General features: G+C 46.4%; 1 protein-coding gene across 2 annotated transcripts in view; it reads left to right on the top strand.

The window, feature by feature from the left end:
• The first annotated feature begins 247 nt into the window (after positions 1-247).
• nrp2a (neuropilin 2a) overlaps positions 248-23,610 on the top strand; it is a 58,193-nt gene continuing 34,830 nt past the window's right edge. For both annotated transcript variants that reach the window (XM_035534693.2, XM_035534694.2), the window contains exons 1-4: positions 248-1,027; positions 6,664-6,841; positions 15,061-15,242; positions 21,803-22,033. In XM_035534693.2, the coding sequence (XP_035390586.1) occupies positions 955-1,027; positions 6,664-6,841; positions 15,061-15,242; positions 21,803-22,033 (664 nt within the window). In that variant the 5' untranslated portion in view covers positions 248-954. The remainder of the gene's footprint in view (positions 1,028-6,663; positions 6,842-15,060; positions 15,243-21,802; positions 22,034-23,610) is intronic.

Below are 23,610 nucleotides of genomic sequence, written 5' to 3'. Positions count from 1 at the left end.
GAAGCACGAGCACAGTGAAACGTTTTACTACAGTTATATTATTATAAGATCTAACTTTTTAGGAAAGTTTTTTTTATTGTTAGAAAGTAACATTTCTCCATGTTATGCCAAACTCCGGCATTAAAAAAAATTGGCTTGTGGCGCGCGTATGGTCCACACGCGCGTGACTATGTTCGGAAGAGCGTGCGCGGCTCTCGAGTGAAGGGAGGCGGCCAAGAAGCTCCGTGTAACGCGATAGCTGTGCAGCTCCGGAAAGCTATTCCACAAACTCTCTCTCTCTCTCCCTTTCTCCCTCCCTCTCTCCATCTCTCTCTCACTCCCTCCCTCTTTCTCTCCCTCTCTCTCACGCAAACACACACACGCTTCTCCAGCATACGGCGACACGGCCAGAGCGACGCTGGTTATACTGAGAGCAGGCGGACGCGCTTGTATGTTTCAACGCACCGAACACGCTGCGTAACGCCAGCGGAGCCTCCGGGAAGACCGGCGTGAGTCGCTTTCACAGTTCGGAAAGAACTTGGGGATATTTACCGTTTTTATAAACCACTTAAGGAGCACGAAATCGGCATAAAACACAGGCGAGGATCCCCAGAAGCACACGGTTTGACCTGAGGATTACGGGCGCTGTGAGGATTCGAGCCTGCGGTCCTTTAGGGAAACTATTAGTCTTCGGGCAACGCTTGATCCGAATGAGTTTATATGGAGTGTGTTTCAGCTGGTCCGCTTTCCTGCGATGACAACTACAACGTGCCACTCGAATGAGCTGTAGACAGTTTGCAGTAACAACGCGCCGAAGTTCTCCGATGAGCTCGTCACTGACTTTAAGTGAACAGGTTTGAAAAGGAAAACAAAGAAAGGCAACGTTTTATAAAACACCAGCCGGCTCTTCCTAAAAGGAGAACCCTGGGAAGCTGAACGAGAGCACATCTCGGGGCTGACAACGGAACGGACAAGATGGATATGTTGCTATCACTTCACCACATTGCACTCATCTTTTGTTTCGCCTTGAAAGCCAGTGGAGAAGAAGGTAAGATTGCTTTTTGGCGGTTGTAAGTCACGCATCTCCGCATGACACAAACTCCCTTCCAGCGATGGAAGTTGAAATGGCAAAAGGCAATTTACTCCTAAATGGCAAACGTTCGTCTTCTGGCGAGTCAACCGAATATTTCAGATGAACTTGGAAATATTTGACAGCCGCAGAATTACACCGTGGAGATGTAATGTTCTGCAATAAACATCGATCTTCTGGAAAAAAACAAAACAAACAAACAAACAAAAAAACAGCATTGCTAGACTTCCTTCAGATCTGTGTCTTATACAAATATTTTGTGAAAAATCTGCGCCATATCGTATCCTTGTGCACTTTATCCACAAATGAAGTTCTCTCTCAGTTTTCCAGTCCAAATAAAACGCTTCCTAGACGATTATTCGAACAATTCTTATTGTACATCACCGTGTACAGAAATCGAACGAGATTAAGTTAGTTACCCGGTTCAGAAACGCTAGTAGTTTCATCACTTATTTCTTTATAGACTACCCTCAACCCCCCACCCCCCCAAAAACCCTAAAACTCGACAAGGCTTGTTTAACAATAATAACGTTTCTATCTAATAATGAGGCGCACGATAATGTTTCTCAGCCTGTTGGTGTAAACCGATGCCATGCAGACATGCAGACTGAAAATCGTTGGTGATTAATTTTGATGAATGGTGGCAGACCCCTGGCGTCTAGTTAGACAGAGAAAGGTAGGGTTTCACTATAACCGTAGCACCAGTGATTACTACTCTCCTATATATCGACAGCGTTCAATCAAACGAAACCTATAATAATAATAATAATAATAATAATAATAATAATAATAATAACAATAATAATACTAAGGAGAAATGTCGAGAAGATACTCTGTCTACGAGGGCTATGACAAGAATGGCAATAATTCATGAAAATGATTTATTTCAATCAATCAATCAATCAATCAATCAATCAATCAATCAATCAATCAACCAGCTAAACAGCTTGAATATCTTTAAATGCATTTATAGGCAATGTGTTACGCCGGTGCTGCTCATGACGGAGATTTCCAAACGCAAAGCGCACCCAGGTCGTACAGTTCGTGTTCCCCGTGCGATAAAGTGCGTGGGACGCAGGCCAGTGTCTCTCACACGAGGTGCACATTAGCCTTTGAAGCTTTAATCGCGTTCCTCTTCCTCTAAAATAGTTAAACAACGGTCCATTTCAAACTATCAAACAGGCTGCATAATTATTGCGACCGTGACGCAAGTTATTATCGCTAGGACAGATAATCATCTTCAGCTAGACGTGTTTTTCTTTTCTTTTCCTTTCTTGCGTTTCTCCGAATTGATGTGCAACCCCTCGGTAAAAGCACATAAATAAGTGGCGGCAGATAAGTCACTACTGAAAAGCCTGACCGAGAGCTTATGGGACACCGTGCTCATAAGAATACTTTTGTAAAACGTTTTCAGTGCAGAGGCATACGAGAGTGAGAGTTGGGAAAAACTGTTGCATTTCCCTAATTCTCTCAATAAGCCGCTCGGTGTTTAAAAAGAGAGACTAGTTTACTACTTGTTCATATTAAGTAGTAAATGTTTGACATGTTCTGGAACAACCTGCCGGGCGCTTTCGGCTTTCGCTGACGCACCGCGGCGTCCGCGCGGCGCCCGTTTGCAAGAAGTTAAGGACAAGTTAAGGACAAGGACATGTGTCATTCGGGTGGGTACGCTGAGTTTCCGATCGGCCACGCTGGGTGGTCTTTTGCGTCTCGTTCAGGTTGGACAGTTCATTTGCTAATGGCATGCTGCGGGCAAGGCAGATGAAAGGAACAGCCAAGGCGACGAAGAGCTGGCGTCGGGCTGCGCTAGCGGAGGAATAGCTTCGGACAAAAACTTGGCTCAGGTGCAGTATCAACGTGTTAATGCAACAGCAGGAGAAGAGGACGGTTAAGACGGATGGGGAAGGCCTCTCAAAAGGAGTGGCAAATAGAAGCGCAACAGCAAAGTCAAATAAAAGAGGTGCCAACAGAAATGGGAGAGAATGAATTGAGAATGAATTGAGATTTAGTGAGAGGAGAGACCTCAGATTTACACATTTCTAAAAACTACATGTAAGCACATATATTAGCAATCACAAGGCACACTGTTTCCAGCTGATAATTAGGCGCACGGAGGCTTGTGCACGCCACTGAAATCTTTGAACCTTATTTTCCAAGCTGTCTCTCATAAGAATCAAGCACAGCCACAGCAAAAGAGCTGTGAAAACAAGGTCACACATTTGCATATGGGGCTGTAAACGACACCCCGCTAGGATCCCTGGGTACTGAAAATCCGTCCTCCCTTAATTCAGACTGCAATTAGAAATTAGATCAGAGTAAATAATGCAAGTGCCTCTCCCACCCCACACCGTTTAAAGGTCTTTGCGACGGAGGGGTGCGCAAGAGAGTCAGCGATCTGAAGTGCGCGTCGACTTGGTGAAGGATGAAAAGGGGCCGTTAAGGCGGACTTGGCATGTAGAGGTGCTGGGTTCTGCTCTTTTTACCGACAGCCCTGGGCCAGCTCCGTGAGCGGGGATTTTTCAGACTACTGTTTGATAAACGTGGGGTTAAAGACCAAAGGGTGTGCGCAAGCGTACATGGATGCATGTGCTTGTGTGTGTGTGTGTGTGCGTGTGTGTTCGAGAGCGATAGAGCAGCAAAAAGAATACAAGAGAGTGGGGTGCAGTACACAGTGCATGTGTGGGGATAGGGAAGAAGAGATAGAGAGACTCTAACAAGTATGATATATGACATACGTTATGATAAATCAAGCCCTACCAAGGAGTAGCAGACGGTAACAAAGGAACACGGGCGAGCAGGGAGCAGCACAAGGTGAACATGAAGGTAATGTTGGTTTTGTAAGCGCAACAGTGCTCCGGCTGGTTAGGGCTGTTGGGTGCTTGAGTTCTAATGGAAGTAACAAGGGAGCAAGGCAGAAGGAGAGAGAGAGAGACAGAAAGAGAGAGGGAAAGAGACAGAATGAGTGTGAGAGAGCCAGAAATAAAGAGAGGGAAAGAAAGGGAAAGATATTTAGAGAGAGATTTGGAGAGGGAGAGAAAGAGAATTGCATATGGGTTCATCCTCAGCTCGGCAAGGATGAATGGATCTGCACTGATTTCCTCACCGTGGGTGATAGCACTTTTTAATTAAGGTGTGAACGAGAGAAGGATGGAGAGAGAGAGAGAGAGAGCAGAGAGAAAGAATGATGGAGATTTATCATGGCCTCGCCACAGGCCTGCAACGATTCACCACTGTGACGATTCAGTACCGATTATTTTGTTAATAGAAATTAGTATAAGAGAACACACACACACACACACACACTCAAAAATTTTACTCACCTCACAGATTTACTTAAAGCTCGGACCACCCACATAAAGTTGGCAAAAAGGATAATCTAAACATGCATTTACCAAATCTCTCTCTTTCTCTCTCTCTCTCTCTCTCTCTCTCTCTCTCTCTCTCTCTCTCTCTCTCTCTCTCTCTCTCTCTCTCACACACACACACACAACACACACACACACACACACACACACACACACACACACACACACACACAAAACCCTGTTTGCACTCTGTCTCCACTTTAGGAAATGGTTCAGATTCTTAAAGCTGTTCTCTGGCTGCCTTGAGCCATATCCCCACTCCCACCTCCCCCAGGATGGCCTTGTCAAAAAAGCACCTAGATGGCCCTGCCCATGTACCCCCTGCCTGGCTTCATCCCCAACCAGTGCCTCAATGCAGCTTAACTACCTCACTCGGACAGAGAGGCACCAATGGGTGTAATCAGGGGGCAGAGCAATGTAGCCAGGGCGTGATCTCGCGCACGTGTGCCCACAGAGAGGCTCCCAGAAAAGTGCGAAAAGCCTCGAAATGGCAGTTGTGCTAAATGCTCACCTCATCTTGAGCACACCTTCCCTGAAGTGACGTAATAGCTTCTGCCCCACGTGCGGTGACCTCTGCCCTTGTGCACAGTAACCGACACGTTGGCTTCGAATGCTCTCCACCACTCAGTTCCATAGCAGGCCGTGAGAGAGCTTGTTTTCATGGGGAAATGTGTGCCTTTTCTCCGTGGATAAACTGTGTGGGCGCAAAGAAGACCCACTTTCAATGGGCAGAATTTTGTTGTTACAACAGGATCCAAGTGTAAGACTGTGAAAGTGTGTGTGTGTGTGTGTGGGGGGGGGGGGAATCCCTTCCTTTCTGTATTCAAATTTCCATCGTTTCATGTCAGAAAATGGAGGACCCTGGGATAGCAACATGAGCATGTTTGGAAAATGAATCCATGGAGCTTTAAGGTGATGATCCTTGTCAGATCTCCGCTCACTCCAGACAGGAGCATACTCATGTGACCCTCCGGAAGCCCACCTTCACGTGACCATCCAGAATCTTGTTCGAACAGCTGTGAGGGCTGTTTTTCACAGCGATTTTGTGAGGTTTGCTTTTTATGCAGTGATGAGTTTTTCAACAGCAGCTTGACAGCTGTGTTCACTTGCATATTTGTGGAAAAACAGTGCCAGACCCAGAAATGTCACTCAAATCTCCCCTTTAGTCTGATCTTAGCATCTCCATGACCCCCTGCTGAGATATGTGTGCGTATGCGTGCGTGTGGGTGTTATTTTGCTTTCTCTTTTATCGTAAGGTACAAGAGGTACAAACCCCCCCCGTGTTCATCTGATGAAACGTCCACCAGTGATCACATGTAAAATCATATCCAGGTTTCCTCAAGAGACACTCATTTGCAGCTGATTTACACTGTGTGCTACACATCAGCCTAGCAAGGTGTTAAAGAGAAGAATGAAAGCTATACTACAAATGGTTGCTATGGAGAAATGCCTTTGTTAAAGTGAGTCTCGCTCCTAATCTGTGCTCTTTTTAGAATAATAATCATCAGAATGATACTCGCTACAGTGTGGGAGCGGTGAGCTCAAGGGTTATTATTTGTGCTAGCATTAGCTTTAGCGAGGGCCAGGCGTGTTTGTGGGAGATAACGAGGAGAGAGGGAAAGGAAATCGTCAGTGTCTGTTCAGGGTGGGGCGCTAGAAAAGAAGCTTTGTTATGCTGGATCTCATTACAGCTTTGGGGGTGACCCTTGAACCCCCAGACACAGAGTCTGTGTGTCACTTCCCGTCTTAGCTCTGAAGGCACGCTATGGGCAGGCTATTGTTCCTGGGAGGGGGAGAGATATGATCGGAGAATGGCTAAATGCTTGCAGGCTTCAATAATTAGATTGCAGGAATGCCTAGAATGATAGTTCTGGGGGTTTGGGGTTATTTTTGTAGCTTTTATATTTGAATGGTAGAGTTTTGTTACTGGTTTCAATTACTAGGTTGTAATTATGTTATGGCCATTGCTTACACTATCTGTTGGCTAACGTTTAATCATCTCTAATAGCTGTTTTGTGTGATTTTGTGTGATAAGCTTATCTATTATCTATTTGTTGCTCTCCCCGAGGTACATTTGATGTAATAGTTTATGTTCTTGATTTGTTTTGGCCCAAGAACATGAAATTGACAATAATTTGAATGATCTCGCCCTCCCTTTCTCTCTCTCTCTCTCTCTCTCTCTCTCTCTCTCGCTCACTCTCTCTCTATCCCCCTTTCTCCACCACCCAGGGGAGAAGTGCGGGGGACACCTGGACGCCAGCGACGCGGGTTACATCACGTCCCCTGGCTACCCGTTGGAGTACCCGCCGCACCAGAACTGCGAGTGGGTGATCACGGCCCCCGAGCCTACCCAGCGCATTGTGCTCAACTTCAACCCCCACTTTGAGCTGGAAAGGCTCAACTGCAGGTAGGCGGCAGGCGACTGCATGAGGGGCTCGTCCGGGAGGATCCGTAACCAGGTCTGGAGGGACGCTCACACCAAGGAGGGTTATGGGTTCAGACCAAAGCTAAAGGACTTATGGAAGAATAAGGTGCAGCTGGAGAGGAGGCTGTGTTGAAGGTTTTATGGTCCTGGACTCTAACCCACTTCAACCCCACCCCCACCTCCACCCCATGCCCACCTCCAAATCCTCCCGTAACCCCCATCTGTTTAAAATTAATTAAAATATTTTAAGGATTTTGCTTATGATGCTGAAATGGTGACTGAATGGAACTGAATGTGTGGTACGTGTCTGGGCGCGATTGTTTCAAATGTGTTAAAGAGGACTGTGCTGATTGTTGATGCAGGCATCATTTTGAACAATGAATTCTTTGTCTTTTGACTCATGATTTCAGTTCTTTTTTCTTTTTAATGATGGACTCGGTGCATTCTGATGCAGCCGGCCTGGCTACATGACAGTTGAAATTCCAGTCAAACCTTGCAAGACTTTAGATTAATTGGTCATTACTCTGAACGAAGCTAATCCCTAGCCTCATTTACTCTCCCTTTTTGATGCTTTATATTGTCTGTTAGTGGGTTTTCCTTCGGAACAAATTTTAAATCCTACCCACAGCTCCTCGCCCCCCGAGGGCCGGCGTGCATGTTAGTGTTGGGGGTTGGGTGACTCTCTCAATGGCATCCGGAACCTTCTAACAGTAAAATTAAAAAAAGACATTAAAAGACGCTGCCCCTGCATTTGACCAGAGCCCACACGGAAACCACTGATTTAGTTTACAGAAAGGAACCGATAGGGATTTGGCTGCAGTCATGATTCTGGACATTTCTGTGTGTTTCTGGTGGGGTGGGTGGACAGGGGGGTTATCTGTTATCTCCAGCCCAAAGCCAGAATGAAGGATGGCGTGAGAGAAACCAAAAGATGCCCGAAACCCAGGCCAAGTGCCTCCATCTTTCCCCTCGCTCCCTCTTCTCTGATTTGCGGTTGGGGGGGTGGAACATGAAGCCCGTGCCTCTTGCATCGCCTCGCTTCGGGACCCCCCCCATCGCCGCGGCGAGGGTGGGCCACGGGGAGGGGGTGGCGGGTTTCAGATCTGAAGCTTCACGAATGGAGCCAAACAAGCAGCCTGCCCTGGCGCGGGTTATCCACAGTCCCCGTCTCCCTGGATTGGCGGAATATGGAGGTTTCTAGGTCAGCATAGGATTTGGCGGGGGTAGAGCGCCCGAGGTGCTGATCCGGGCTGCAGCGGGAGCACAAGCTCCAGCAGATCAATAGGAGGAAGCACTGTGGCCAGCAAGCGCTCACTTGCGCGCTGCTCGTGCGCTTTACTATAAAGGCAATGCTACTGTTATCTTCCCGCAACATCTGTTCTAGAACACGGCATGCAAATTCCAGGCCGCCGGTCCGATTCTTGTGCACACTTGCATGCACTTGACTTGGACAAGCGTGCGTAACAACCGGGAACAATGATTACAGCTGCGTATTCTTGTGATTGCGCTCTAGTGGCGTATTAAATTCAGCGCATTATACTTATCCGGAGGCAACTGCTCATTTACCTTAGCAGTTGCACACTAAGTCATTACAGTAAAGCAGGTGTTTGAAAGGTCACATACAGAAATGCAGAGGTTAGAGGGTAGAAATGATTTATGGAAATATCATGTTTACTTAGAAGAACCAAAGCATAACCAGGAAGCCCTGGGCATGGCTGATCGACATTGCTTGTTGTGGTTGGTGACTGATTCATTAGTGTTAGGTCTGCAATTGAGCTGTTTAGTGGTGAGGTGGACCACACACAGTGTGTGTAAACCAATCCACAGAAACACACCATGTCTCCCTCTCTCTCTGTCATTCATGCACGCACACACACATATATATGCACTCACTCACACACACACACACACACACACACACACACACACACACACACACACACACACACACACACCCACCAGCCCTGAAGGACTTGTTTCACCCAGTTACACTGTGGAGATATTTGCTGCCATTCGTGATTTCGTGTGGCTTAGAAATAAGTGAACAATTACAGAGGAGCGACAAATGAAAGACCAAAAGCAAATGAATGATTGAAAGAAAAGGGAGTGCCACCCAAAAACCCCCGCCAAACCCATCGTCCTCCTCCTCCCCTCTCCTCCAATCCTGTCCTCCTCGACCTCCCCTCTCCTCCCCATCGCGCCTCACGCCGTATCTGTTTTTCTGCATGTGCTCTACAATGACTCATCGTCAGCGCACCAGAGCAGGCGTGATTGAAAGGCTCTGGCCAACTACACACACACACACGCACACACACACACACACAAACACAAAATTCCATTTGCATTCGCCCTGTACAATGGCATGGCTCCAAGTCACCCTGAGGGGCTGCTCTCTTACTGGGATCTTCTCACTCCCAGTGCTCAGGCCACACTGGGGCTCACCACTGTGCCTGGATAACACCCCCCCTCCTCCCCACACACACACCAACAAACACACCAACACACACTCACACACACACGCACAATTACTTTTCTGGAACTCATATAGTTAAGGCGCGTAAAGCTCTGGTAGCAATCACTTTTCCAAGAGCTCGGTAGTGTCGTCGCTCTCTGAGGAGCCACTTCAGCTGTGAATTTCAGGCCGGAAGATTCCAGCCGCCTGCCAAATGGCTCTTACCTCAGGGACTGTAAGCGGATTGATGTGAAATAAATGCAATAAAAAAAGTAGATGAAATCTCGGGCTATATCTTTAATGTCGTCCCCCTCCTTCTCCTCTGCCAGAGGGAAAGAGATGGATAACTGAGGCCTACTATGGCTATAGGTGCTGCGCTGTCTCCCTTTTGTTCTTTGTTTGTGTTTCTGTCTTTCGCATCCTTATTTTCTCACTGCAATATTCAGTCTTTATTCATGTCTTAACAGCCTCTTCATCCTTTTTGCTCTCTAGCTTCGTTCACTTTCGCTCTCCCTCTCTCTGTCTCTCACGTTCTCTCTCTTTCTCATTCTTTCCCTTTTTCTCCCTCTCCCTCTCTCTCCATTTTGCTTCTCTCTCCTTTTCCCTCCCCCTTCCTTTCCCTCTCGCGCTCTCTCTTCTCTCCATCTCTCCATCTCTCCCTCTCTCTCTTTCCCTGATGGATGTGTTTGAGGTATTTATTTCTCCCAGCAGGGGATTAAAGCATTGCGAGTGTATTCTCTTCACACCCCCACACTGATCTACACAAGACAAAGCCTTTACTGACACCTTAAACAGTCTCTCTCTCCTCCCTCTCTCTCTCTCTCTCTCGATCGCTCTTTCTCCTGCTCACCTTATTTTATTTCTACACGACTTGCATGAATATCACAGGCTGACAGGGGGGTGGGGTGTAAGCAAAGCACATAGGTGTTATTTCATTCTTTTATTTAAGTGCTGCTCCTGCTCACTGATGCTCGTGATACAAGCTAAACATACGAAAGCACATTTAGTGAGAGGCGGACGTGGAAGCGTGTACATGGACACAGTTAAACGCGACAGGTAACAGGTAACGGGCAACGGGCGACGCATGATGCATGACAGGCGCCGGGCGATGGGCTCGGTTCTTGGCCGGGGCCTTTCCCACAGCCTCATTAGCGGCAGAGTGCACGAAATCTCTGAGACAGTACAGGGTGAACGTGTTCGTGGGGGCGGGATCGATATGTGAGCCCCGCCCTGACGGAGCACAGCATGAGGACATGACTGACGAGATCACGGATCTCTTAACTAGAGGCTAGAAAAGTCACGTTCTGATATTCTGGTATTCAGAAGAGTGCTCACACCTAGTGCTGTACTCAGCACTACTGTAAACTCCTAAAGCAGCCTTTGAAACTAAACACTGTGTGTATGTGGAAAACCCTATTTCTTTGAACTTTATTTGTTTGGACACAGACATAGTAAAGTATATATGGATCCACATATTAATCCACTTCAAGGATTATCCACTAATCCACTTCAAGATCCATATCTAGATTTAAATTCCTTATTAGCTAAGTGGATTTTTTTTTTGACTCTAATGGTGTACTTGCATCAAATGTATTCTATATATATCCCAAATGTATCTGTTAGCCTATATTGTCTCTCTCTCTCTCTCTCTCTCTCTCTCTCTCTCTCTCTCTATATATATATATATATATATATATATATATATATATATATATATATATATATATATATATATATATATATATATATAACCTTTTGAACTTTACTACAATTTTCTCTCTCTCTCTCTCTCTCTCTCTCTCTCTCTCTCTCTCTCTCTCTCTCTCTCTCTATATATATATATATATATATATATATATATAATTTAGCCATTATTAGCCATTGGGCTTAGCATGTTAAGGCATTACTTTGAAAAGTGAATAATCTTTGTGAAATAGGTCAGTGGCATTTTTACTGGGGCATTACAGTGTCATTGACGGCTTTACTGCGCCATTGAAATGTCATGTGATTGATTCTTTTTTAGAGAATGGGAACTATATCATGAACCTGATATTGAATGAATAATCGATTTAAGCTAGCACAGAAAAAAATCAACTTCACCCCAACCACGCACACACCTGCAGACATGGAAACAAAGTGAAGAAAATAATTTTTTTCCGTTTCCCCCTGGTTTCGCCACCACTGTCTGCCTCGCTCATCCTGCCAGTGCGGAGAAGCTCTCCTCTTCCCGGCTCAGCTGAAGACGGCAGCTCCTCCCTTCTCCGAGGAGTGCTCCCCTGCACCTCCTTAATATTTCAGAGGCACTTATAGTGTATTAGCCCTAACCGCTTCGCCTCACCTCAGGGGACTGCCTTGCGGCTTTCTCTTAGCTTTACTTAATTTCAATTTCAGCGGCTTGGCCAGCAAGAGAGAGCACTTGGAACACATCCCAAAGCCACTCGGCCAGGAGCACAGGCGCATGAGAACGAGCGGACATCGGATCATCTGGAGTGGCGTGAGAGGATCAGGGACCGGCTAAACCACACTGGCGATTCTTGTGTAGAAACATCAGAGGTTGTAATGGACAAATTGTTCAATAAGATGATGAATCTATGTAGTGTTTGAGGGGAAAAGTGGACAGTGTGTGTGTGTGTGTGGGGGGGGGGGGGGGTAATTTCAATTTAATGCAAATTTGATCTTAAGTGAGATTTCAGTCAGCCTGCCCTTGTCTAGATTCTGCCTTTGGGCAATTCCTGACTAAATATTACAGTAGTCATCTGTACTTATTTACCAGACAGCTGGCTTGAAAAAGGAAACAGACATACCAGTCTGAGGTCTTCTGTGGAGAAGCCAAGTGTGAGGAGGTTGAAAGTCTAATGGGGACAGATAGGCATTACCCACCACGTTCCTGGGTGAGGGGTGGGAGCGACATCTCTCTCTTTTGCATTTCTCTTGGTATATAACTATGTGCACAGTCCCACTAACACCACAGAAGCAAGAGAATAAGCTCAGGGAAGCGTTCCCGCTGTGTCTGTCTCTTTCCCTCCCTCAGGAAGAGCTCGTCTTGGGGGGGGGGGCGCAGACAGCGTCCGGCTCAAGGGAGCAGGTTGGGCTGAAAAATATGCCTGAACAACACAGAAGGTGTGAAAGCCAATTAGCTGTTGACAGGGAATTAGGAAGCCAGTGAGAGTTGAGCGACGGGAAAAGGCAGGAAGAGAGGAAAGGGAGATGGAGAGGAAGAGATAGAGAGAGAAACGAGCAGGGAGGAAGGGAGGCAGACTGACACATGTCTGAACATGAGACATGAGACACTCCTACACACACACACACACACACACACACACACACACACACACACACACGCACTCATTTCTCTCTGTCTAGGGAGGAATCATTTCAACTCACCAACCCCCTATTATATTGCACATACACAGACATTACACATTGCGTTGTTGTAAACAATACATTGTACATTGTTAATCCCAGTGAGCAGTGCAAAGCCTTTACAAAGCAAACCAGTTAAGCGTGAAACAGTGGACGCACATGACAGTGGACGCACGGTGACGTGACCACCGTGTTGGGGGGCAGGTGTCCGGCATATTTCCCCACCGTGGAAGTGGCTTCTGTCCCACAGGAGTGGTACCGAGAGGGTCAATATCCGTGTCTGACTCACTCGCTCATCTGTGCTAATCCACGACAGCTGAAAGCCTCAGCAAAATCAATTACAACCTAATTACACTCACACACAGTTTACAGCCCTTTATCTTTGGCATGTGTGTGAGTTTGAGTGTGCTGCAGCAAAATGGAGTGCTTTCTCTTCTTTCATATTCATATATATTCTATATATATATATATATATATATATATGTAGTGAGAGAGAGAGAGAGAGAGAGAGAGAGAGAGAGAGAGTCATAATTTTAGTGAAGTTACAACAATTGTACTTCACTACAATTTGGAATATGTTTTACAATACACCGCAGTTACTATAAATAATTATATACTTTAATTTATAGTTAGTTAGTCTGAAGTGCCCAGAAACAATGAAAAGCTAATTTACAGGCATCTCTTCCTGTAAATGGCAGCACAACACACACATGAAATTTCCACATCTCATCCAAACACTTCCATTTCAAAACTTATATATATGCTTTATATGTCAGTATCCTATCTAGGCTGATTGGAGGCTGAACCTCTTGAGTGTTGATTAGTTTCAGGTCTAAATTTGCACTCACTGGTGTACCTGAAGCCCCTTAGAGTGCAGTCAGCTGGTGGTGGTGCAGGGATTGGAGGAGGAACCAAGGAGTGCCAAACCTCTGCCACACCTGTGCCTCCATGTCAAACTCAGGGGCCTTATGTAGTGTCAGGTTTACACACACACACACACACACACACACACACACACACACACACACACACACACACACACAGACAGACATTCCGGGGCAGACGTGGAGTCAGGAATCATTCAGCCAGGCAGAAGAAGAGTGTACTGCAGGGTGGGAGGTTTGGGGTGGGGGGGGGTTCAAAAATGCACTTTGTCATGACTTTGTCCCCATGGGCCTGGTCTGAAGGCTGGCCACAGGCCCAATGAGCTGTGCCTCAGGGCAAAACGTCAGCAAAGACTTATGCACTCTCCACGGGCAGATCCAAATTTCAAGCCCAGACAAACGCTCTGTTCAGTGTTGCATAGAGAACTGTGGTCAGAAGTAGATACAGCATGTCACTGCTGCAGCTCGAAGGCTTAAAGCTTCAGTCTGTGTCTTCACAGCGGAAAGATTCGCCCAACCAGCAGAACTTTGCGGCTCCTATAAATAAACAAGCTGCTCTAATCGTTTAGCAGTCAACAGCCAACGGCATAAAAACAACGAAGGCTAGAAGTGACTTCATCTACTTATCATCCTTAGCAAATGAGTGGGAGAAATCCTCCCATTGGAGCTGAGGGTGGGAAATGATAGCTGTTCCTGGGAAGTACTGGATAATCACTGGCTAAATGGGCCTACAGTAAATGCACGTAAATTGAATGTCTGACCACGATTTGGGATGTTAGTTGGTCTGGTTGGCTTTTGAACCATGAAGCTAATATTGAGGTTAATAGCTGGGAAACAGGAATAGTTCTGGATTTTGGCCTCATTTCAGTTTTGATTTACAAGTAATAGCGGCATGTAGTGCTTCATTCATGCTTCTGTAGCGTAGAGGGCCATTGAGACACCCCGTGTGGATATTTTGGTACAGCATGAGATGTGGATGGAATGAGATTATTTTGCTGAGACAGCTGGGTTTTGTCTTCTGCTTCTGAAGTGACAACCAAGAATGTGTGCTTGCTGTAGGAAAGCAACAGGTTACTGTGGGTCAGAGGGGACCCTGGGTCAGTTTCAAACAAGCATCTCTCAAATTCCCTTCAGCTAAAAGTTCATTTGCTGCCCATTTAATATGACTTCAGGGTCTGCTCCTTCATTGCCCTGTTGTTCCTGTAAGCATGTCACACAACCATTGGCTCTGGACGTCCTTTGTAACCAAAATGTTTGGTTTTCCTCAAATGTCATCTGCATTTCCTTTTAACCTGTTTTGGTAGTGTTCGACTGGACCAGTTCCTGGTTGGGTTTATTGCTGGTTTTATTTACGTAGTTCACAGTGTGACTAGCCACACTCTGAAGGAAGTGTAGTGCTGTTCTACTGGCTCTGCTACCAGTCTGCCGCCACGCACCCTGCCGAACCAAATCTCAGTGGCCCTAAGGTAATCCAACTGCCTCTGCTCTCCTTCCCCTCCCAGGTACGACTTCATCGAGGTCCGAGACGGTGACTCGGACTCGGCCGACCTGCTGGGCAAGCACTGCAGCAACATCGCTCCTCCTGCTATCATCTCCTCAGGCCCTGTTCTCCACATCAAGTTTGTGTCTGACTACGCTCACCAGGGGGCAGGCTTCTCACTGCGCTATGAGATCCACAAGACAGGTGAGAGAACTCCCACCTGCTTCTCTGTGTAGGAGTGGGGCCCAAAGCCAGTGCCGAGCCCTTTCGTCGGAGTGGCTATTGGTCAAGACCTGTAGGACGCCCACCCACTCATTCGACAGACGACTCACATCTCAATATGCGCATCTCAGTATCACCTAATTCCAGACCCAAGACATTAAGAGGGGCTGCAAAACAACAAGGCAGATTAAAATTCAGATGCATTTTAGTTGTTTTCTTTTTTTTAGTAACATTTTTTTTATACTAGAAACTGCATATTTTAGATACAAAATATAGCTTGAGGAGTTGAATCTAAGAGGCAAAACGTAACATGTTGTCATTGTTCATCCTCCCCCACCCCATGATCAGACGTTCTTCTTAGCCGAGTATCAACCTGAGTATCAGTGTGTCAAACACAGGCTTTGGCTGCACAAGGATTTTTTGAAGGCTACAAATAGCTCAGGTGGTTCTTTCCTGCGATTTCAGGGCTGGCATCGGCATTGAAAAAAAAAGATAGGAAAAATGAAAAAACCTTGTAACTGTGTCAACCCCACACAACCTTTTCCTCCTGCTTCCGGAAGGTCGTGGGGTCTCCTGGCTACAGTGGCACAGGCCAAAGCACCTCCTTGAAATTACTAAAATGCTCCCAGACCAATTAAACATCAAGGGAAATGGTGAAGAAAGTACACTGAGTTTGGGGAAGGGGTGTTGGGGGGTGGTTGGGTGGGGGGGCGTTGTGGGCCGAAGAGGCAGGGTTGGGGTTGGGCGGCGGCTAAACGCTTGACTCTCTTTATCCCTCAGCAAACATGCCAGGAATGCCTGCCTAACTGGCCTCTGATCTCCTGTCCTTGGGGGATGAGCGGGCTGGTGAGGAGAGAAGATGACGGTCAGGGTTGGATGGCCGTGGAGGGCAGGGCTGCCCTGCTGGTAGACTGCAGGAGCAGCAAGCCTGAGAAGTGGCCCTGGACTGTGTTCAGTCACCGGCCGAATGGCAGTCTACAGGAGGACATTTAGTTCAACTAAAATTGCTTAGCAGACCCGTTCCTAGCATTAACTAGTCACTTTCTTTTTTTTTTTCTTTTTATGTGTTTTACTGTGGTTTAGGTCTTCTGAGTGCAGACTAAGTAGTAAGTTTATTCCTGCCCAAAAAAAATAAGTGTTTCCAGAAAATGAACTCAAAAGTATCTGATATATGTAATGATGACATTGTCACTGCCGTTACATCATAATATGAGCATACAGACCAAAAATCCGTGAATGACTTGGAGTGATTCCTTGGAAAAGGGGTGATACTATTGCCCTGGCCTTCCCCGATGGGTGTCACCTCCACCCATGCTTGTCTGTTTCCAGAGCTCGGTCAGCTCAGTCACGTAATATGACACATGACTAGTTTTGTACACTGACAAAGCACGACAGCCTGGTGTGAAGGCAAGCCACGTGTGTGGCATGTGTTTGTGTGTGCGGCATATGTTGCGTGCAGCTGGAGGAGACCCTTACTACCCGGTGCTACTGTGGGTGTTCACGCAGGTTCTAGGACAAGCACTTCAACCAAAGCCACAGTTTATAGGCAAAAACACAGGAGGGTGCCATGCAGACATGCAGAAGAGATGGGTTGTGTGTGTGTGTGTGGGGGGGGGGGTGGGTGGGTGGAGAGAAACCACTACACCCTCCACATAGAGAGAGTTTTGTTTTGATCTTGCCACAGATTGAGCCGCTGAGCGCGTCCGCAAAATTGCATCTGTTTATGAGGGGAGGTGTCTTTGCCCAAGATATCTTTCTAAAGCATCTTTCTAAACACTCCTCTGAAGAGATGGACCATCACTGCTGCACTTGTCTGGAAGTGGGTACATCACATCGAATCCTCACCGGTCCCCACTGGCCTGCAGGAAGCGGGTACATAGCATCGAATCCTCCCTGGTTCCCACAGGCCGGCAGGAAGTCGACACGCCACTCTGTGGCCCGGCCGGACCAGCCCAGACGCTTTCTGACCCCCCTAAGGGAGTGACCAATCCCGTCTGTTCCTTTCATTTCATTCTCATTGGACAGCTGGGGCAGGGTGTTATGTAAGGTAGCAGCAAAGAGCCGACTGTTTGCGGCTGGTTGACTCTCCTCGGTTTTTGGCTGCTGGATCTCTAGTGTAAACTATAAGAGCGGTTGGGAGACACTCTGAGCACAGTAGAATAAGTAGTTTAACTGTAAGTATGAAGATTAACTGTTAGTATTGTAGAACTCTGTAGCAAGATTTGGGTTATTTACTCACAGCCAGAAAGACCCCTATTGTAAGAAACATCTGTAAATACCTTATAAGAATGCCACATATAATACCTATATAAAATGTGTCAAGTAACTACCATACTAAAATTATAAACTTATCTAATTTTTTAAATCTAAAATTATAATGATCATACATGATTTTATTTACAAATATTTTGCAAACAGGCAAACATAACATAACATGATATAGTATAGCTGCTCCACCAAGATGGCTTGGTCCCTCCAGACAACAGTAAGCAGTTCACATCTGGTTCTGATCAGTAGAGTTGGCTAAGAAGGTTTCTCACTGAATGTGATTCCCAGCAAAACCACAGCTGGAATCCAAAGTAATACAACTGGCCAATGATAGTGATAATGGTGGAGGAGAGGAGGTGGGCTCACATATAGTCCTCTTTGTTGCTGATCTAGTGTGATGCAAGTGGAATGTGGGTGTCTGTTAGGACCCCCCCCCCCCCCACACACACACACACATACACACACACACCTACCTACCTACCTATCTGGACAGTTTCTTGTCTCCTTCAAGCAAATTCAAATTTTTCCTTTTATGGCACTGCATGAGGAGCAGGTTGGAACTGGCCAAAGGAAGCACACATTAATTCTCAACCTCCCAGGTACAGAGCTGTTTAAAAAATGTTGCAGAGAGAAATTTATTTAACCCCCCCTGCCCCTTATAAAAACTCCAGTCCTCGTATTAAGTCCTCAAAGCTTGACTCCTATGTGTTTACAGTGGGGGAGCTGATAATTAAAAGCATTAAAGGATTTAACCCATAACCCACTAGCCGGACTAATCTTGTTTATCTCTGACCCCCATTATACAGCCATCCTCTTTGAACCCTTCTGCTTTCCACTGGGGAATTAACTGAACCCCTCCTCCATCTCTCTTAGTCTCATCACACACCACCCAGAGGACAGTCCTGACCCCTTCCATGTACCCTGTTTTTCTGCCCCAGTTCAAGTCACGCACACCAACACGCCACCCCACCCCACCCCCGCCCCCACCCCCACCGATTCAGTCATGTGACCATGACGCTGTAGCTGTAGGCTATGGGGCCTTTGGGCCCAATGGTGGACACGACACTCTTCCCCTGTCTTCACCTGCGGTGGAGCAGTCTGGAGGTCATCCTGGTCACTCAGTGGAATTTACTGCCACATTAACAACAGCCTCAAGTCTCTCACTCTCTCTGTCTTCCTCTCCACTCAACCAGAAACCAATGGCCATTAAGACCCAGTGATTTAACTACCTGTCCATCGCTGTCTCTACGCTGGAAGGGACTATAGCTGTGGAAAGAGCCCTTAACTCTCAGCTGCTGGTAGATAGCGTCCACTGTCGACACATTGCCCACCAGCGCCAGTTATAATGACATGGGAATGTGCACCAGAGATGTTCAACCATGCGGTGCACTTCACATTCCCTTTTGGTTCAGGCACCTGTACTGGGAACTGCACTGGAAGCAACCGGTTCCCAGTCGCCGGCGCACTCACAGGACAGAGGTTAAGTTGTGAATTTCCCAGTTCCACTTAACCTCGTAAGAGGGGACACCGCACTCCAAAAACACTTCTGCTACAGGCCTTAAATTTGAGAATGTGTCTTTGTGTCATGCCTCATACGTTTAATCTCGAGTGATCGACAGGGTGAAACACATCATTCCACCCGTGGCTGAACAAAAGAAAGTTCTATATAATTGATTATGATTAGAATTATCTTTGTGCCTCTCCTCTGGGCTTCGAAGGTTCTTTGCAGAGTTTCTGGAGTTATAGTTCTTAGAGGTTGTTTGAGGTAAAGTGATCTGAAAGTGCAGAATAAGGCAGACAGACCACCAGGCTAGATGCTGCTCACTGGACTTTCATGCAAAGCAGGATATTCCCACCTAAGGCCACATGCCAGGTTTTTGCTCAGCAACTAACGCTGCTCCCATGCCCAGCCCAGGTGGGACGGTCATGGTAATGAGCTTATGTGTGGGCGGGGTGGAGGGTGTGGCCTGAAGAGCATGTGTGTGTGTTTGTGTGTGTGTATGTGCTTATGCGCTTGTGTGTGTGTCTATGTGTGTGTTATGCATGCTGTGTGTGTGTGTGTGTGTAGGATGTGTGATGTCAAACTGGGAGAGGAAGAGGGAAACAAGGTAGTTGAAGAAGTCTTCAACAGGACTGTCTACATCACACACACACACACACACACACACACACACACACACACACACACACACACACACACACACACACACACACATATATATATATATATATATATATATATATATACATCTTCAGGGGAATACAGTCTAGCACACACATACACATCTTCAGGGAAATACAATCTAGCACACACACACACACACGTATCTGGAATACAGTCTAGTGCTTTCTGATTCAGTATTAAAAAAGGAAAAAGCCCAGCAGTAGTCTCACATACACCCACACACAAACACACACACACACACACACACACACACACGTACACACACACACACGTACACACAGCACAGCACTGTGTGGATTTCACTGCTGATGTTTAGCTGCTGGAGGGTTCTCATTCCCCTAGCACTGACTGTACCACAGAGTGCTTGCTTCTGCTACCTGCCTCCACACACGATTATGGAGTGCTCTTAATATCAGCATTTGTGGCAGCAGAATGAAAGCAGGAAAATCATTTGCAAAAAAAAAATTTCAAAGACAACAATGCTAGAACCATCACATAGCTTTACATTTATATATATATATATATATATATATATATGTGTGTGTGTGTGTGTGTGTGTGTGTGTGTGTGTGTGTGGGTGGGACAGAGATCGTATGGGTTTACACTGAGTACCATGCTAGAATCCTTTTTGGACATTAATCCGACAGTGGCACTTGCGTTCTTGCGCATGCACAGATTTGTGAGTGTGTGTTTGAGTGCCAGCACAGATGCCGTGGTCTGTAGTAGAAGCATTCGTCGAAGGACATATACTGTCCTTGTGTTTTACATTTAGCTTGTAAACACTCCAGGAGCCCGTTAGCTTTGGTTGCCTTTGCAAGAATACAGAGACTGTATGTGGATGGTATCCAGAATTACCCACGATCCCTTGCTCTCTAGGTGTCTTGATCCTGTTCATAAATGGCCAAGTGTCTGAACAAAAATTCAGAAAAGAGGAAATGAGGAATAACACGCTTCAGAAATGTTACACAAGATTTGGGCTCACCAGGCTTCTTCAGCTCTTCTCTGCATCAACCTCTTAACCCCTAACCTCTTAACCCCTAACCTCTACTCTCTTTCTTGAGCCAATGATGGCATGGCTTTGGTAAACATGCTATGTGCTAATGTATGATCACTTTTTGAGTGGGTGGACATCCCATGAGCTGTTCTGTGCTGTCATGGAAAATAATATCCTTGGGCACGGCACCATATGTGAAAGAAGGAATGAGTGAAAAAGAATGAAAAGTGAACGAGAGAAAGGCAGAAAGAGAGAGAGAAAGAGAGAGAGGACTGAGCCTTGTGGTGGGCACTGTTCATTGATGTGCATTTCCACAATGACTCAGCACGTCTGCCTCATCTCTGAGAGGGAGCAGGGCAGTATGGGAAACTCGCACGAGCCGCATCTCTGCCTGAGATCAAGGTGCGCTACCTGCCACGCATAAATCTGCATATCAGATGAGCGGCAGGGCCCCAGTGGATGCCCACTCGGGCTTGTGCTTGCTGCGTGGCGCATCTCTCCCCCTTGATCCTTTGTTTTCTTGGCCCTTCATTTCTAACTCTACTTTCCTCTCTCTCTCTCTCTCTCTCTCTCTCTCTCTCTCTCTCTCTCCCTCCCCCAGCACCGTCTCCATTTCTCGCTTGTTACATTCTGTTGTTCTCCCTCTCTCTGCCAAGTTTAGTCCTCCTGTATCCACCCCTCCCCTCCCCCCCGGGACACCTGGGAAACACATGCAGAGAATGCTGAGCTGTCCCAAAAACAACCGGCCAGATGCAAAGAATCCTGCACTGTGCAGAAATCAACGCCCCAGATGTTTTCCAGGAGACTTACGAAATGTTTATGAAGCGTTGTGAGCAGGGCTTTTTTTTGGCAACAGTATGTTGTAGTGTTTTCAAATATTCACACATGCTGCTGAATCGATTAGAAACATATATATATATATATATATATATATATATATTTTTTTTTTTTTTTGCATACCAAGATGATGATAAATGCACTGCTGAAACTAATTTATTCTTGTTTCATTTACTTGGAGTTTTATGTTTTCTACAGTTTTTGTGGCGTTACCAGCAGCGGAATTTCATTCATCCCTCTCCTTCCATTGCATTCCAGGGTCGGAACACTGCTTCCGGAACTTCACCGCCTTGACGGGCGTGATCGAATCGCCCGACTTCCCTGACAAGTACCCGCACAACCTGGACTGCTCGTACATCATCTTCACCCCTCCCCAGACGGAGGTCACCCTCATCTTCAAGACCTTCGACCTGGAGAACGACCCCTTGCTGATGGCCGAGAGCGACTGCAAGTACGACTGGCTGGAGGTGTGGGACGGACTTCCTCAGGGTGAGACCCTGGATGCTTCAGAGGGTCCCTGTGTGCTTGGGGGTCATGTATTGGTGGGGTTGGGTTGGGGTGTTTCGCTTAGGAGGAAATGCACTCATTCAGGGAGATCCCACTAAAACCTAATGAGGAAAACTTCTTAGCTGGTTAAAAAAGTTCATTTCTGACATTTGTACATGATCCACAATATCAAGAAGTGCACTGTTCATCCAGAAAAGCTCAGTGTCCCCTGGGACTCACTGACTATTTTCACATTTAGGTCTAAATCTTGCTACAGTTTTAGTAGCTGTAAAATAATGAGTTTTCTCACTGTCCTACTACTTGCCACATAATCACTGACTGAATATTTCAAGCACTGACAAGCAGCAAGAGCTTGTTATACAGTATCATACTTATTTTCTGCCAAACGAACCACTAAATCCTCTCATAGCAAGTCAGCGGTGGTCTCCTGAGTGGGTGTGGAAGAGTTCCTTTTAGCTCAAGGTCGCACTTGTCGAGTTCTCCCTTCCTCTTAAGAAAATGTGTTGATCTGTAAAAGGCCATGGGCTTCCTCGATGACTTACTTCCTGTTTTTTCTCTTACCTCATCCACCATGGAGGCACCCCTTCCTTTTTGGAACGATCAACCGTTTGACCGTCTCCTCTAGAGGAGCACATTTACAAAGGCTATGGTGCTTGTGCTGAAATTGGGGTCATCTCAGGCAAGTGGGCTCAGAGCAGTTAGGGGTTTTTGAATGTTGCAGGTATTGGTTTTGTTTATCAAGTTCCTGCATGTGTATGTAGTAGCTATCGGTCAGTATTAATAGACGTGTAATAGGCGTGTCGCTCCCAACAGCAGTTTTATGAAAGTGCCTCTCTCCATTCCACATCATCCTTCCTCCAACCACAACTGATATCATTCAAAATTTATTAACTCTACAAGCCCATCTATTTATATCTTTTTAAAAATATATTTATATACCTATCTATTCATACAGTATGGAGCCCTGCCAACAAAGCTACAAACAATGATCTCAAGGATCACCTTCTTCGAGCTGCATTTAGAAGGTCAGAGGTTCTCATCTTCTAATGGCACAGTGTGAGCATGGTGTTATGGCCCACTCACCTGACTCACCACTTCATTACCAGCGCTCCTGTAGGTGTTAGTGCAGGGAAAGTCATTTGGCCGTAGTGGCTGCCTGTAATTCAAGGGCTGTAACTTCAAATTCAAATGAGTCGTCAATGAGAAGGCCTTCTAATCCCGGCCAGGGAGTGGGATTGGGAACGAGGAGTCATGATGTGAGTCATCAGTACTAGGAAGAGGGAATCCCCCAGTCTCCATACCCCCCCCCCCCCCCACACACACACACATTTGAGGCTGTTGTACCAGATGTCTTACAGTCAGAAATATCTCCTAAGCACTACGTCTATAAACTGGCTCAATGCTGGACTGCTGGTCTTGAATCAGTTTATATTGAGTTTGGGCTGAGATTGGCAGTCCTGCTGCAGGGTGTTTTATGAACAGTAACCTTGCTAATAAGGTCTGGGTTTATGTCCGAATCAATACAAAGCTGCCTGCTACTGTATTACCCTGGTGTGTCA

The sequence above is a fragment of the Electrophorus electricus genome, chromosome 18 (assembly GCF_041902795.1).
Source record: "Electrophorus electricus isolate QZ-2024a chromosome 18, ASM4190279v1, whole genome shotgun sequence".
NCBI classification, from domain to species: domain Eukaryota; kingdom Metazoa; phylum Chordata; class Actinopteri; order Gymnotiformes; family Gymnotidae; genus Electrophorus; species Electrophorus electricus.
Note: the sequence above shows the minus strand (reverse complement) of the source record. Positions and strands in the feature narration are given on the sequence as shown.